A 17,965-nucleotide genomic window follows, 5' to 3' on the forward strand; every position below is an offset into this window, starting at 1 on the left:
ATTTTAACGACAGACATTCACATGCACTAAATAATCAATACGGGCCGGCAAATATCGACAGCTTTTTGGTGAGAAGATCTTTAAACTTCATGGCTGGAAACGAGCAGGATTTTTTGGTGGCGTATTGCTAGCGTGAAACGCTTTGACAGAAAAGGACTCGTCTCACAAAACGGTATAAATTTTGAATAAAACATTCCGACTTCGACACAAGATAATTTAAAAATGTTCATCAATAATAAAAGGCAAGCTGTAACATTTCTTACTAAGTTTTACGGAGATTTATATTTGAATTTATTCATCGCGTGGTCGCACCTAACGGAAATCACAGTCTCAGATTACTCTGTATCCGATTAATTCCACTAAAAATCATAACCGGTCCCCAAATAATCTATCAAAACAGAATTGTTGAGTTGAACAAATAAGTAAATTCAAATACAGTACCTTTGTACCGTATGCGACACAACCGTTCTGAGGGAACGTCCGGTCGCAAACGCTCTCCGCTACCAACGGCCGCGCGTAGCCCTCTCATAGCAGCGCGAGGTGGTGAGGGAAGCCCATGACCAACCTCGGCTAGGAAAACTTTTTAAATGTTACACATCTTTAGCCAAACCCTCCTGTTCTTGCTCTTTGCCGTTCACTGGCAGTATTTAAGTTGGTAGAAGATTCAGAAACCCACCACTTCTCTGGTTAGTCTGCTACCACATTTAAAACATTCATACATGACCATACACTTTAAGGAGGGGTGAAAAAGTGAACGAAGGACACAGTACGTGCACATTGGAATCAAAAGAAAATACGTCGACCCATAATCATTCCACAGGCATGCGGTAGTTGGGTCTAAGATTACTCCACAGTTGATTAATTATGTAAAATATCAATTTATGTTGGTTTTGTGTATCAGATAGTACGAACATATATTGGAGCACAAATTTTAATCATGGAACGGCACCTATCGCGACGTTACAACATAATGGAACGAAATGGAAGGAAACTTAATGTAACGTACGCTTAACATGGCGTAATGAAATGAACCGGAAGGAAACATTACGTAACGTAATAAAACGGAATGGAAGGAGACGTAACATAACGGAACAGAACGGAAGGAAACGAACTTAACATATAACGTACCGTAACGAAATGGAAGGAAAAGTAACATAACTTGAAGCGTAACGGAACGGGACGGTAGAAAACGTAATGGAACGAAATGGAAGGAAATGTAACGTAACGAAATGAAACAGAATGAAACATAACGTAACAGAACGAAATGAAGTGAGATGAAACAGAGGGAAGTGTAATGTTACGGAAGGGACCCTTCAAAAAGAGGCTATAATGGAACTGGGAATCATGCATTGCCTATTCAAAGTAGATATCTAGAATATGGTAAAGTCATAATGGTTGACAAATTATTTTCATGGAGGTTATAGAACTCTAATTGCAGAGTGCAGTGGCACATATTATTCTCGGTTTTTACGAAAGATTATTATTATTATAGTACAAATTACTAAACTTGGACCAAAATAATACTGACTTATTTTTCATCTCGTATATTTCAACGAAACTCGTTCTTTATGCAATGATTTATATATTACACTGCAACGTTTCGTACAATGAACCAAAAAATTATGACCAGTGCCGAAAATGAGACTTAATGCTCCTCTTCGGCGTTGCGAGCACATTATACGGTAAGTAAAGTACATAAGCAAGTTTCTCGACATTTTTAACCGAGAAGTACATGATCCGTTTTAATTCTTTTGAAGTATGTTAGGGGTTGAAAACTCATTAAGTCAAGATCGTACATGAAGTCTTCTTTACTTCGATGTTGGGTAACAATCTGGCCATCTTCAGATTATAAAACATTTATCTTTATTTCTACTACGAAATGATGCAAATACTGATTGTGTCAATTGTTAAGTTGTAATTGCGCCGTTCAATCACACTGGCCACAAACCATGAAAAGCTGTTTTTAATTATCTCATCTATGCATGTCGTCTTTTTAAGAAACAGTTTGCCGCGCGGGATTAGCCGAGTGGTCTCGGGCGCTGCAGTAATGGACTGTGCAGCTGGTCCCGGTGGAGGTTCGAGTCCTCCCTCGGTCATGGGTGTGTGTGTTTGTCCTTAGGATAATTTAGGTTAAGTCATGTGTAAGCTTAGGGACTGATGACCTTAGCTGTTAAGATTTCACAAACAATTGAACATTTTTTTAAGAAACAGTTTAACGATGTGTGAAGCCGTAATGGCAATAATCGAGAACGTTTTATGATCTGAAGATGGCTAGATTGTTAGCCGAAACTAGTAATAAATCAAAATATAGAAGATCTCATGCGCGATGTCGACTTCATGATTCTTCAGTCCCTAATATAAACAAGAAAAGAATATAAGCGAAGTAGAGATGAATGGGGAATCATTCTAGCGAAGATCGCAAATGGGGAAAACAACTGTCCTAAACGATAAAGGGCGGATTGTTATGGCGCAGCCCCTGTGAAAGAGCATCCCTGACAGGACAAATCTGGCCGGCTGTTCGCGTGCTAATGTACTGAGCAGCTGTCGGAAGTGACTGAAGGACGGCGAAACCACGAGTACGTAACAAGACACACGACAGAGCGGGTGGGACCAAAAACAGCTGAAGCGGTTATTAACACACAAGACAACTGCACTGAAGTCAACAATTCAATTATCAAAGACGTTGAAATATCTTAACATAAACCACATATTCCAACCTTATACTTCACATAAACTTTATACTCCAGAAAAACTAAATTCAAAGTTAATTGATATAAATACAATTCTTTTTAGTTTTAACTTGATTCAACTTATTTACATGATTTTCAGGCTTCTTATAATCAAGAGCATAACAGTGGTATAATCACTATATTTTTGTGTGAAGTGGATTTATTTTCAATAAGATTCCTTTAATTTACGTCTATGGTCACAAACTTTTTGTTAACAGATTACCGGTTTCGGTCTACAATGACCATCATCAGACCTGCAGCAAAAATGGGAAAAAAATAAATACACTCGCAGATTGTCTACAGCTTAAAAACAGTACATAGACCATAATGAAAAGCACTACTGATAAATATATTCATTTGTGCGCTTTTAATTATGAAGAGGCATACCTGTTTTATAAAAACAGAATCCTAACGTACTGCACCCATAGTGGCATCGTCAAATAAAAGCGCACAAATGCATGAATTTGTCAGTAGTGCTTTTCATTATGGTCTATACATTGTTTTCAAGCTGTAGACAATCTGCAGGTGTAATTGTTTTTTTCCCATTTTTTGCTGCAGATCTGATGATGGTCATTGTAGACCGAAACCGGTAATCTGTTAACAAAAAGTTCGTGACCATAGACGTAAATTAAAGGAACCTTATGGTATATACGGGTCACTGTGTTATGCGCGACAATAACGCAGCTTGTGGCTTCATTTTGTTACTAGCATGCAAAACTGTTATGGTACTTACATTTATTTTGAAATTAAACATACTTTGATGGGGTATTATGAGGCCAGACAGGGAGTATGTTCGTAGCAGACATAATGTCAACAAAACGTCGGTTAGCCTATTCTAGCACTGAACGTTGATAATGTGTTGACATCTTGTGGTACAAAATATCGTAACATAGTATTACAATTAAGTAACTAATAATGATAGTAGAATTTCTTCATTAATGGCAAAAGAAGAATTCACAACGAAGGTTATTGACGATGGTCGTATGGTAAATTTCCCATGTGGATAGCTAAAAAAATATCAACATTTGCAGGACAAAAAATATTTAGAAGAGCATACGTATCGTTCTTTTACTTGGTGCCTTGTTTTCTCCCTCGACACATGTACCATCAAAAAAATACTTTTTCATCGTCAAAAATTTAATGAAGATTGTTACATCTGTTCATGTTCTTACTTATGTACAGGTCAAGCTTATCTTTGTGCTGGTACTATAAAGCTTAAATCACTTTTCGCTTTCATATCTTTTGCCTCATTTGTTGGGAAATAACTCATCGGAAAAATATTCAAACCCTTATGAAATCTTCACAATCTTCACAACAAAACAGACAATAAATGAAGGAATAAGTTAATTTCCAATGTAAGCAGGTGACACCACTGCCACCTCTCCCCTCCCCCCTCCAACAACCAACTTCAAAACATTCTTTTCGAGATTCCTTGACGTTGACGTTCCGTTGCACGACGTCCAGAGTGAATTGACCTTTAGACAGCAAAAATACACGAAGTCGCCAAAACTGTAACGGGCAGTCAAATAAAAACGAGACAGATGGAAAAAAGTAAGCAAACAGTTTGTTTTATGAAACTTCCTGGCAGATTAAAAATGTGTGCCGGACCGAGACTCGAACTCGGGATCTTTGCCTTTCGCGGGCAAGTGCAAGTCTCCGCAATATCCTTTCTTTCGGGAGTGCTAGTTCTGCAGGTTCGCAGGAGAGCTTCTGTAAAGTTTGGAAGGTAGGAGACGAAGTACTGGCAGAAGTAAAGCTGTGAGGACGGGGCGTGAGTCGTGCTTAGGTAGCTCAGTTGGTAGAGCACTTGCCCGCGAAAGGTAAAGGTCCCGAGTTCGAGTCTCGGCCCAGCACACAGTTTTAATCTGAAAGGAAGTTTCATTTCAGCGCATCTCCGCTGCAGAGTGAAAAATCTCATTCTGGAAACATTCCCCAGGCTGTGGCTAAGCCATGTCTCCGCAATATCCTTTCTTTCGGGAGTGCTAGTTCTGCAGGTTCGCAGGAGATCTTCTGTAAAATTTTGGAAGGTAGGAGGCGAGGTATTGGCATAAGTAATGCTGTGAGGACGGGGCGTGAGTCGTGCTTGGATAGCTCAGTTGCTAGAGCACTTGCCCGCGAAAGGCAAAGGTCCCGAGTTCGAGTCTCGGTCCGGCACACAGTTTTAATCTGCCAGGTTCAAATGGCTCTGAGCACTATGGGACTTAACTGCTGAGGTCATCAGTCCCCTAGAACTTAGAACTACCTAAACCTAACTAACCTAAGGACATCACACACATCCAAGCCCGAGGCAGGATTCGAACCTGCGACCGTAGCGGTCGCGCGGTCCCAGACTGTAGTGCCTAGAACCGCTCAGCCACTCCGGGCGGCAAGTTTCATATCAGCACACACTCCGCTGCAGAGTGAAAAATCTCATTCTGGAGTTTATTATATAAAAACAATCACCATAACTCTTAATACATTCATCCCACTGTGAAACAAGATGGTCAGTGCCTTCGTGAAAAAATGTCTCCGGTTGCCTTTGGAACCATGATGTTATCCAGGCATGCACATTTTCGTCCGGAGCAATCAGCCGTCGCGAATGTCTTTCTCCAGGGTTCCAAAACTATCGAAATCGCATGGGCAGAGATCGGGGTTGCGTGGAGGAAGTGTGAGGGCTTCCCAGCGAATCTCCTGTGGCATACTCGAAACAACCTTGGTTACGAGTCAGTGGATTATACACTCTCGATATTTGAGATTTTTCACGCTCTTCTGTAGAAGACTACCCACATCGAGTGAACGAGCGCGGTGGCGCACTGGGGAACCAAGATGGTTGAAATTCTCGCCCGGCCGTCCACATTTAAGTTTCCGGGTTTTACTATGTGTTTCAGGTCAAATGCCGTGAGAGATGCTTCGAAATGAATAAGATCAATTTATTTAGCCACGCTGCCCGAATCCAAGCTATTTTTCCTCTGCAATTTTCTCGTCGTCGACGAGATGTTGAACCATAACTTTCTTCCTTTATCAGATAATGTCCCTTGTTGTTACAAATTGCGTACCCGATTCAATCATCACTTATACTGAGGTGACAAAAGTCGTGGGGTAGCGGTATGCACATTTACAGATGGCGGTGGTACCGGGTACACAGAGAATAGAGGGTCAGTGCACTGGCAGGGGCGATTCACATGCAACGGTTTCCGACGTGATTATGCCAAGGCGACGGGAATTAACGTACTTTGAACGCGGAGTGGAAGTTGGACATTCTATTTCGGAAATCGTTATGGAATTCAGTATTACAAGATCCACAATGTCAAGAGTGTGACGAAAATACCAAATTTCGGGAATCACCCAGGACAACGCAGTATCCGAAAGCTTTCAGTTAACGTCCGAGAATAGAGGCGTTTGCGTGGAGTTGTCAATGCTAACAGACAAGCAACACTGCGTGAAGTCGCCGTAGAAATAAATGTGGGACATACGACAGAGGGATAGAAAAACAATTAAAATCTCTCAAAAGAGGGAAGGCCGCTGGACTTCATGGGATACCAGTTTGATTTTACACAGAGTCCAAAGGATTGGAAAAGGCCACAGTTCATCCCCGTTTTCAAGAAGGGACGTCGAACAGATGTGCAGAACTGTAAACCTATATCTCTAACGTCGATCAGTTGTAGAATTTTGGGACACGAACTATGTTCGAGTATAATGATTTTCTGGAGACTAGAAAACTACTCTGTAGGAATCAGCATGGGTTTCGAAAAAGACTATCGAGTGAAACCAAGCTCGCGCTATTCGTCCACGAGACTCAGAGGGCCATAGACACGGGTTCCCAGGTAGATGCCGTGTTTCTTGACTTCCGCAAGGCGTTTGATACAGTTCCCCACAGTCGTTTAATGAACAAAGTAAGAGCATATGGACTATCAGACCAATTGTGTGATTGGATTGAAGAGTTCCTAGATAACAGAACGCAGCATGTCATTCTCAATGAAGTGAAGTCTTCCGAAGTAAGAGTGATTTCAGGTGTGCCGCAGGGGAGTGTCGTAGGACCGTTGCTATTCACAATATGCATAAATGACCTTGTGGATAACATCGGAAGTTCACTTTGGCTTTTTGCGGATGATGCTGTAGTACATCGAGAGCTTGAGACAATGGAAAACTGTACTGAAATGCAGGAGGAATTGCAACGAATTGACGCATGGTTCAGGGAATGGCAATTGAATCTCAATGTAGATAAGTGTAATGTGCTGCGAATACAAAGAAAGAAAGATCCTTTATCATTTAGCTACAATATAGCAGTTAATTCTATAAATTATCTGGGAGTAGGTATTAGGAGTGATTTAAAATGGAATGACCATACAATATAAATCGTCGGTAAAGCCGATGCCAGACTGAGATTCATTGGAAGAATCCAAAGGAAATGCAATCCGAAAACAAAGGAAGTAGGTTACAGTACACTTGTTCGCTCACTGCTTGAATACTGCTCACTGGTGTGGGAACCGTACCAGATAGGGTTGATAGAGAAGGTAGAGAAGGTCCAACGGAGAGCAGCGCCCCTCGTTACTGAATCATTTAGTAATCGTGAAAGCGTTACAGAGATGATAGATAAACTCCAGTGGAAGACTCTGCAAGAGAGACGCTCAGTAGCTCGGTACGGGCTTTTGTTGAAGTTTCGAGAACATACCTTCACCGAGGAGTCAAGCAGTATATTGCTCCCTCCTACGTATGTCTCGCGAAGAGACCATGAGGATAAAATCAGAGAGATTAGAGCCCACACAGAGGCATACCGACAATCTTTCTTTCCACGAGCACTACGAGACTGGAATAGAAGGGAGAACCGATAGAGGTACTCAAACTACCCTCCGCCACACGCCGTCAGGTGGCTTGCGGTGTATGGATGTAGATGTAGATGTATCCGTTAGAACAGTATGGGGAAATCTGGCGTTAATGGGCCATGCTAGCACACTACCGACGTGAGTGCCTTTGCTAACGGCACGACATCGCCCCAGCGCTTCTCCTGGTCTCGTAGCCATATGGATTGGATCCTAGAAGACTGTAATTCCTCGGCCATGTCAGATGAGTCCAGATTTCACTCGTAAGAGCTGATAGTAGGGTTCGGGCGTGGCACAGACTCAACGAAGCCATGGACCAAAGTTGTCAACAATGCACTGTGCAAGCTAGTGGTGGCTCAATAATGATGTGGAATGGACTGGGTCCTCTGGATTTTCAGCTACTTTTGAGACCACCAGCAACCCTTCATGGATATCATGCTCCCAAACAAATAGGACATTTCTATGGATGACGATGCACCATGTCATCGGGCCACAGTTGTTCGCAGTAGGTTTGGAGAACATTCTGGACAATTCGAGAGAATGATTTAGCGACCCAGATGGCCGGCATGGATCCCAGCGAATATTTATGGAATATAATACAGAGTTCAGTTGGTGCACAAAATCTCGCACCGGTAACATTTTTGCAATAGAGACAGCATGGCCCAATATTTCTGCAAGAGACTTCCAACGCTTTGTTGACTCCAAACCACCTCGAGTTGCTCCACCACGACGGGCAAAGGAGGTCCGACAAGATATTAGGATGTAGCTCATGATTTTTTTCCCCTCAGAGTACTATTCTGTCTCTAATTAGGTCGTTCAGTCCTGCTTTTAGTGTACCTTTAGTCAATTAATTTGCAGCGATACCTAATGTAATGGGTGAGATGCTCAATGCCTGTATCGGCAGTGTTTTCAGCCTTGTTCTGTACCATCTCATACAGTTCTGCCAAAGATAAACAATGGCCAGGGAGAACAGGGAAGTTCACAACCAAAAGAGAAACTGCCGTGCTCCAAGTTGAAGAGAGTTCCAGCACGCTGCTGAGGCCACTGCAGATTATTACATCTAGGCGGCACACAGTAACAGATTGGCGGGATGTTTTACAGCTGCAATAGTGAAGACACTTCCCGATGAAGCACCTTTCAGGAGGAATGTTGTTTCCAGCATCGAAAAACCCGTATATAGGATGATGTAAACCATCACGCTGTCAATTTCCCTTGTTCTTCTAGACCTTCAGTATCAGTGAAAGGGACGAAATCAAAAATGCTGGTTTGTTGGACAGACATCATTTCCCTCCGACTAAGTAGTTAGCAATACGTAATTTTCTTGTAAGAAACACAGGTAGAATACTTAGAAGATTCGTTGAAAGATTTGCTAGTGGCCAGTCGTAAAGAAATGTGGTTTCAATTATTGTATCGAGACGATAGACCAACACATCGAAATAATTGGCACATTCATTTTCTGTCCGTGATCGTAACGACGCAATATTCGGAGAAGGTGAACAGATTACACCGTTTACGAAAGAGGCAAAACTACTTCAGTGTATAAGTACTGTTACTGTCCAAGTGTGCCAGAATTCATTTCGCTAACATAATTCAATGAACGTATCAAACAGTTTTTATTCTTAAAAGCGCAGAAAGTGTAGTAATTACAATCGTCAGTCTATTTTATTATGTTTGTAAGAGGGCAGCGGGTCGTTTGCGGCCATATCACATTGAATCATGTTTCGTTCCTACAACTATGTACATTCACAGTAAAATCTCGTTATTCGTAATCATTCATTGTTTTGCAGTTTTAATGACCAGCGGAGTATGTTCTTCATCTCAGAACGTTACTCAAGTTTTTAACCGCCGTACTTCAGCAGCATGTCGAAAAAACAGCATTCAAAAGCCACCCTATTTTTTCCTCCTATTCGTGAGCATTATGTTACGTATAGGCATTCTGTCATTAATTAACCACTTCTACTTTCTAAATCAATTTGGTTTCCCTTGCAGGCACCCAGGCAAACATTTTTTTCTGAATTTGCCACTCACACTTTCAGGTATATGTTGCTTCTGAAGAGCATTCGTCATTTAGTGGCTGCGTCCTCCTTAGATACGAGACAAAAGTCATTCTCAGCAGAGTTCCGAGCCACCTGAAGATCAGAAAAAATTGACTTGGAGCTAGCGTCTTCAGAGGGCGCCACACAGCAAGGACCATTTTATTCTTCTTGCGGACGTTACCCAAATAGTTCGCAAGATGGCATCAGTCCACCAGGCGCGGATTTAACCGGACACACGGCTTCCCTCATGTCAGCATCATCACACTATGAGCAGTACCTCAAGACAGCATCAGAACCGTGTCTAAAAGCACTGCCGAAATGAGCCAAACTGGACATTCTGAAACTAATCGTAGTTATGATTCACTGGACTCGGGATTACACCAGAGGTAAGCACAAGTGAATGTCAAAATATTGCTACCCACCAGCTTCCTACCAAAGTTAAGTAATTTGAGCAGCAGCTGGCACTAAAGTGACACAACGAACTGTTACAAACCGGTTACTTCAAGGACAGCTCAGAACCAGACGCTCTGTAGTGTGCATTCTAGTGAGCCCAAACAATGGTCATTTGGAATTCCAGTGGTGTGAACCGAGAGCTCATTGGAGGGCAGATTGGAGGTTCGTTGCATTCTCTGATGAACGTTGGTTCTACCTCGGTGCCAATGACGGCAGTGTGTTGATTAGAAGTAGGCCAGTTGAGGGCCTGCAACGAACATGTCTACGTGCTACACACACTTTAGTTATGGTCTTGGGTCCGACTTTGTACGACAGCAGAAGCACTCACGTGGCTAACCCACGCATCCTGACTGCACGTTTGTACGTCAGTCTTGTGATACTACCCCGTGCTGTCGCATGTAATGCCGGAAATGCATATCCTCCTATTTCCATCTATTGTACTATAAAATTTTATCCTTAGTTTGTTACCTGAAGATAGGACATTTCTGTGTCTTTATATAGTGTGATAGTTTTGCTATTGTGTATATATATATATATATATATATATATATATATATATATATATATATATATATATATATATATATAGGGTGTTTCAAAAATGACCGGTATATTTGAAACGGCAATAAAAACTAAACGAGCAGCGATAGAAATACACCGTTTGTTGCAATATGCTTGGGACAACAGTACATTTTCAGGCAGACAAACTTTCGAAATTACAGTAGTTACAATTTTCAACAACAGATGGCGCTGCGGTCTGGGAAACTCTATAGTACGATATTTTCCACATATCCACCATGCGTAGCAATAATATGGCGTAGTCTCTGAATGAAATTACCCGAAACCTTTGACAACGTGTCTGGCGGAATGGCTTCACATGCAGATGAGATGTACTGCTTCAGCTGTTCAATTGTTTCTGGATTCTGGCGGTACACCTCGTCTTTCAAGTGTCCCCACAGAAAGAAGTCAAAGGGGTTCATGTCTGGCGAATAGGGAGACCAATTCACGCCGCCTCCTGTATGTTTCGGATAGCCCAAAGCAATCACACGATCATCGAAATATTCATTCAGGAAATTAAAGACGTCGGACGTGCGATGTGGCCGGGCACCATCTTGCATAAACCACGAGGTATTCGCAGTGTCGTCTAAGGTAGTTTCTACCGCCACAAATTCACGAAGAATGTCCAGATAGCGTGATGCAGTAATCGTTTCGGATCTGAAAAATGGGCCAATGATTCCTTTGGAAGAATTGGCGGCCCAGACCAGTACTTTTTGAGGATGCAGGGACGATGGAACTGCAACATGGGGCTTTTCGGTTCCCCATATGCGCCAGTTCTGTTTATTGACGAAGCCGTCCATGTAAAAATAAGCTTCGTCAGTAAACCAAATGCTGCCCACATGCATATCGCCGTCATCAATCCTGTGCACTATATCGTTAGCGAATGTCTCTCGTGCAGCAATGGTAGCGGCGCTGAGGGGTTGCCGCGTTTGAATTTTGTATGGATAGAGGTGTAAACTCTGGCGCATGAGACGATACGTGGACGTTGGCGTCATTTGGACCGCAGCTGCAACACGGCGAACGGAAACCTGAGGTCGCTGTTGGATCACCTGCTGCACTAGCTGCGCGTTGCCCTCTGTGGTTGCCGTACGCGGTTACCCTACCTTTCCAGCACGTTCATCCGTCACTTTCCCAGTCCATTGAAATTTTTCAAACAGATGCTTTATTGTATCGCTTTTCGGTCCTTTGGTTACATTAAACCACCGCTGAAAACTTCGTCTTGTTGCAACAACACTGTGTTCTAGGCGGTGGAATTCCAACTCCAGAAAAATCCTCTGTTCTAAGGATAAACCATGTTGTCTACAGCACACTTGCACGTAGTGAACAGCACACGCTTACAGCAGAAAGACGACGTACAGAATGGCGCACCCACAGACTGCGTTGTCTTCTATATCTTTCACATCACTTGCAGCGCCATCTGTTGTTCAAAATTGTAACTACTGTAATTTCGAAAGTTTGTCCGCCTGAAAATGTACTGTTGTCCCAAGCATATTGCAACAAACGGTGTATTTCTATCGCTGCTCATTTAGTTTTTATTGCCGTTTCAAATATACCGGTCATTTTTGAAACACCCTGTATATATCGTAGTATGCATTTATGTCGAAGTATAATTGGTTTGTTTTGTAAATATTATTTGTATTTTTACGCCGGGTCTGGCATAGGGAAAACTATGCTATCGAATGATTACATCGATAGGTCGTGTGGAGAACCAAAGTGTTTAGGATCTTTGGTAGTGTTAACTCTGCCGCGGGGAGTCTGGCTGGAGTAGGGTGGTGGAGCAGGTGTGTCGTGTGACGCTCCCGCGAGTTGCCGCGCTTTTGGGGTTTGGCAGCATGTAATTGCGCTCGACTTGCTATGATAGTTTCTGACACGGTATCGCGGACGGGCAGCAATAGCTGGCGTACATCAAGAGCCCGTTTCGCCTGGTGACCGTGTCGAGAAGAAGGCGCGCCAACTTCCAGCTTCTGCAACAGCGACGGCCGACAATGAGTGACTGTCGCCACCTCTTCGATCGACGACTGCAAACCTTCAATCAACCAACAAGGAAGACTAAAAGCACGTAAAGTTTTAGAACTGTATGGCAGACCTCAGCTTTTCAAACTGTTGCATCACAAAAATACAGCAACTTGGCATGAACCTATGTTGCTCATTGTCCCAATTGCATTACCAAGCAGGGTCCCTTCCTTTTCTGGAATAAACCCGAGTGTCATTGAAATTCATACGCCAGCATTAAAGTAATATCATTCCATTTCACTGCTTTAATTTCAAAGTTCAGTTAAAGTATTCATAGCTGGCTACAATATTTAGATTATACAAGCAGAAATTAAGAGTGGGGGTTTTGTTACAATTTTTTAGCTTACCTGTGACTGCAGCTCAGCTTGGTACGTATTAAATTTTACTATTGTTAATTGTTCAGAATTATTTAATTCAAGTTCAAAGTTAAATCCCTTATTTCTAAATTGCATAGATTCAAGTAGCTTTTGAAATGATTGTTGAGGTAGCCCAAGACTAACCTTATTTTATTGAATTTCGTAGTGTTTCAGAAACAAAGTTCACTATTAATTTCAGTCACTAAATTAACTTTCAGTTTTCCGGTTTTATTAATTCTTTTGCTAAATTAAGTCAGAGTGTAGTGAAATTTATTACTTCTGACAAACATTCAGTATTCACGCAACACGTGTCAACCTTCAGTTGCCACGCTTTTAGTGCTAATTATATGTGCATTAATCTTTCATTTTCAGTTATTATAGTAGCTGTCCATAGGACTGACGACCGTAATTTTCCCCAAATCTCAAATATCTAATTAACGCCAATTAATTGTTAACGTAACGACCGCACATTTCCTTTTTTATTAATTTTGTCTTTTTCTCAAAATTAATTTCGACCAATTTCATTTGCATTTTTCCTTTCATTTAGATGTAACCCTTTCCTCCCTCTTTACCGACAAATTAACTTCGGTGACGATTGCTTTTCCCAAATTTCCATTAGGTGCACACGGTTTAATTTTTCACTGTCATTAAGGTTGATAAGTGAGGGGGAGGTTACACACTCATGAACAGCATTCCGGGGAGGGTTTTCCAACAGGATAACGCTCGTCCACATAACGCTGTTGTAATCCAACATGCTCTAAAGAGTGTCGACATGTTGCCTTGGCCTGCACTATCAGAGCCGTCTCCAATCGAGTACGTGTCGGACATCATTGGATGACAACTCCAGCGTCAAGCATAAACAGCGTTAACCATCCCTTTGTTGACCGACCAAGTGCAACAAGCATGGAACTCTATCCCACACCTGTACAACACAATACGTGCATTTTTGCACGTTTGCATTCAATATTCTGGTAGTTACATTGGTTATTACTGTACCAGGATTTCACATTTGTAGTGTCTTGTCTCGAACTTACATCAATCTCTGTTGTTGCCATGTTAATCACTTAAATGTGTTATATAGACACGTATTTCCGAAATTCCATTACAATGCATTACATTTTTTTGCGATTTTTTTCCGTCAGTGTATTTTCGTTTAGCTATTGCCTAATCCCGTTCGGTCCTCCGACGAGCCGGAACGGGAAGCAAGCCATCCAATAAGAGCGACTACTTTCAGTAGTAAGGGATATTTTTTCCTGTCGATCTTGTTATATTTGACACGAAGAAAATTTGGTGAATATAACACAAGATAATGCATCAGATATGTTAAGCTTGTCTGACGTGTGTACACAGAGGAGTGAGTCAATGAATGTGCGCTCTTGTGTGTGTGTGTGTGTGTGTGTGGGTGGGTGGATGGGTGGGCGCGTGTGCGTGTGTGTGTGTGTGTGTGTGTGTGTGTGTGTGTGTGTGTGTGTGTGTGTGTGCAGCTTACAAAGATGAGCGAGGCGACGGGCACCAGGTAGGAGAACATCATGCCTCGCTCCACAGACATCCAGCAGAAACGGCGCGTCTCGTAGCTGTGCGGGTTGAACAGGTAGCAGCCCTGCAACAGCCACACACACAACCTTGCTCAGCATTCGGCCCACATAAGATGGTAGTTAAAGGAAAAAGACACTTAAAAGTCGTACATCCAAGAAAATCTGCAAGAAACTGCATATTGAAATGAAATGTCGTGTGGTGATTGCCTCACTGGAACTTATGAAATAATCGTGAAATGATGAAAAATAAATTGGATTTCCGAAAGGAATGCTCAATATTATCTTCAAGAAGGCTTTAGAACAAAGTACATCACGCTCCCCTTAGTTCCATCCACTCTGTTCGCTGTGATACTTCAGCGACCAGTCCGTTTGAGAACATTCGTCTATATTAGCACAAGAACGTAAAAGAGGAAATAAATTCGTGGACGTTGAGGTCTACAGAACTGTCAACGGCAAAATGGGACACAAAGTCTACCACAGACCAACTGAACCAACCAGTACATACACGACGAGTCCCCCCATCAACCTGCTCTAAAGCGACCTGTCGAGAGTTATAAAACTACCGTGGGCTACCATAGACTATCATAGCATATCCTATGGTAATTTTTTTAAAAGCACTGATCAGTTAATATCGTAAAAGCGTTACCTGTACGTTACGTGTGTTGTGTACCTGTTTGGGGTTATCTCATTTCGATCGCATTTTATGAGCATGCGATCAGTGTCTTAATTTCTCCTAGAAATTCGAAGCGGTCAACCGTTTCGAAAATGACTGAGGATATACAAAGGGCCGCATAACCTACGGAACATTGTTATTCTGCGTAGTTATCCTCCTGTCTGTTACTTAAAAATAAGCAATACCGCATTTGTAGCAATTTTCTATATTAAATTCAACTTTAATTTCAAAATTGCTAATTCGTAACATGAAACAAAAGGATGTTGTGGTAAAAATAAAAGATAATAAAGATTTATCATCTAGCACTTGAAAACGAAATTTCTTCAAAAAGAGTTAAAATTTAAAAAAAACGCAGAACAAAAACATATCAATCATCGCTTCAATATTTCATAGAGCCTACATAAAACATGATTCTGTTATTCGTAAACAAGTTTCACACTTATTAATAACTACAGGAAACACTTTCTTTTTAGCATTATGAAGAATATTCTATTGAGTGCAAAATAACAACAGTACTTGTACGGATTTTTTATGTTCGTGCGCGTAACCTGTACATGCATCAAAAGTTGCTTTGGTGACTTAAAAATGCAGTAGTTACACGATCAGCTAATTTTTATTATTTATAAAATGCAGTTTATATTTTGTATGGATGTAACATATACGCGGGACAAACCCTGAATGGTGAGAGGTTCTAATAATTATTACGATGAAGATAACATCGGCCGCATAACAGCGGTATTTGAATATACGTCCCCACAGGGTGATCGCTGACAATCGACTTTGCAGGCCACAGAGAAATGGTTCTCGTGCAATATCCCCGAAAGGGGACAGCCCTCTCGGACTGACCGTGCGCCCGATATTTGTTCAATAGCCCATTGACCATCACCCTCGACGAAACGTCATGAATTAGGCACACGAGTGTGAGGACGAAAGCAATTGGGGAATCCTTCGGAGGAAGGTGTGATTCACGCAGTCGAAAGCCTGAGCGAAGTCGATGGTCGTCATGGACTCTGCAGTCGACAAAGTGCTGCATTGGTGATGGCGACCCTGTAATCATACAGCGTTGATTGCAGTATAGTGTCTCCACCCAAGGACGTCTGCACGGGTAGCAGGACTCGTCTCAGATGCATCGTGAGGAGGCGTTTGAAACTCTAAAACTCTGAGTTGAGTAAAGTGATCGGCTGTCAGGTCGCATACTTCCAGAGGGTATGGGTATACGAATAATTAGACCTTAAAGAAAGTCCCGTGAAGGTGGCGTCGTAGGGGCAGTAGCTCCTGGTACATTTCTTTCAATAGCGATAGTATCAAGTCTTTGAAAGCCCTATAAAGTTCTAACAGCAGTCCTTGTAGTCCTGATATCAGTTGAGAGCACACTTAGCGATCCAATCAGTGATGTCTTCCATGATGGCCATCAAGGCTACGATGGACCCTATGTGGTATGTATCTAAGTGCCGCAACGATACTGTCTTTCTCATTGTAGAAATGACCATAGTCAACTTCGAAGGCTACTGCGATGTCCGTCTATGATACCAGCCGTCGGCTGTCAGGTAAATCTAGAGAACGAATCAGTGCTTGCAGACGGCGTTGAGATCTGCGATGACATGGCGCATTGAGAACGTTTCTCCGTTGATGCTGTCTTCTCATCGCGCTCGAACAACTACGCCTTCCAGTCGGCACCGAGTATTATTTTGACGTCGGAGAGTGGTCATGCACACAAAAATTCTGTGGTCCGCATTCAGGACACCCGAAGCGAGTGAGAAAATCACGTAGATGCAATCCGATCGACTGGCTGAGTGGCCCATGATGCATGTATATCCCGGGCGATCGCCGTGCACGGCTTCCCAGGTGTCTATGAGATTTAGTCGATGTACTAAGTAACGGAGCTCAGTACAATTGCTAAAATTTGGATACTGGTCTGGTTGAAATTTCGGCCGACAATGATGTGTTGATATTGTGCCAGAACGAGCGGCGTGATTGTTTCAGAATAAAACTGTGAGCGCTCTCATCGGTCGTCGGTCTCTGTCAGATGGTTTGATTTTGTGTACTGTTAGTGCTTGCACCCGCGCTGACGGTAGGTAAGTAACGTCTTCTACTGCTGTGCCATCGCGCATGATAATCACTGCTCTACATCTCTGTTTGCGGCTGGGATGAGATGCCATATACCCATAAAAATCTGGCCAAGTCTCCGTCCTTGTTCTCGGAACAGGGTAGTGTCAGCGTCCGCTGCTCGTAACCTGTCATGTAGCAACTGAAGTTTAAACAGATGGTGGCAATTCTGTACGATTGCACCGGCAGCACGTTGCCGTACATGCTCATATTGGGAAGAACGAATATCGTCGGTCTTAAGCAATGTATGTCTCCTGATCATGCCGGTATCACCGGTGCAGCCTGTGGCATTTCTTCGTCTGGTGGGGGCTTAGTAACTACGTCGTCAGTCCACGAACCGGGGTCTTCAGGGAGATGCTGTGTTCCAGTGCCACTGGATAAATTGTCCTGGCCATGATGGGGTTGGGTACAGCCAACTACGCGTGATACCTCTTCCTGGAAATCACTTGGTGGTCGCGGAACGGATTCATCCTAGAAGCATGACTCCGACTAAGCAGCCTTGTCATCCTCCTTTTCTTGCATCGTTTTAGTGACCTCTGTTTACGGGAATTTGGTTCCGAGTTGACGGAGGGGTGGAGTCGCAACGTTCAGGAACGAAGGCGATTGTAGGTTGAAATGGCTCTCAGCACTATGGGACTTACCATCTGAGGTCATCAGTCCCCTAGACTTAGAACTACTTAAACCTAACTAACCTAAGGATATCACAC

The 17,965-nt window shown here is 42.6% G+C and overlaps 1 protein-coding gene across 1 annotated transcript in view; it reads right to left on the reverse strand.

Moving 5' to 3' along the window:
• The window catches only part of LOC126484843 (cadherin EGF LAG seven-pass G-type receptor 3-like), a 99,462-nt gene that overhangs the window by 52,382 nt on the left and 29,115 nt on the right, over nt 1–17,965 (reverse strand). The window contains exon 4 of the mRNA XM_050108439.1: nt 14,434–14,544. Coding sequence (XP_049964396.1) covers nt 14,434–14,544 — 111 coding nt within the window. The remainder of the gene's footprint in view (nt 1–14,433; nt 14,545–17,965) is intronic.

Source organism: Schistocerca serialis, chromosome 6, assembly GCF_023864345.2.
Source record: "Schistocerca serialis cubense isolate TAMUIC-IGC-003099 chromosome 6, iqSchSeri2.2, whole genome shotgun sequence".
Classification (NCBI taxonomy): Eukaryota; Metazoa; Arthropoda; class Insecta; order Orthoptera; family Acrididae; genus Schistocerca; species Schistocerca serialis.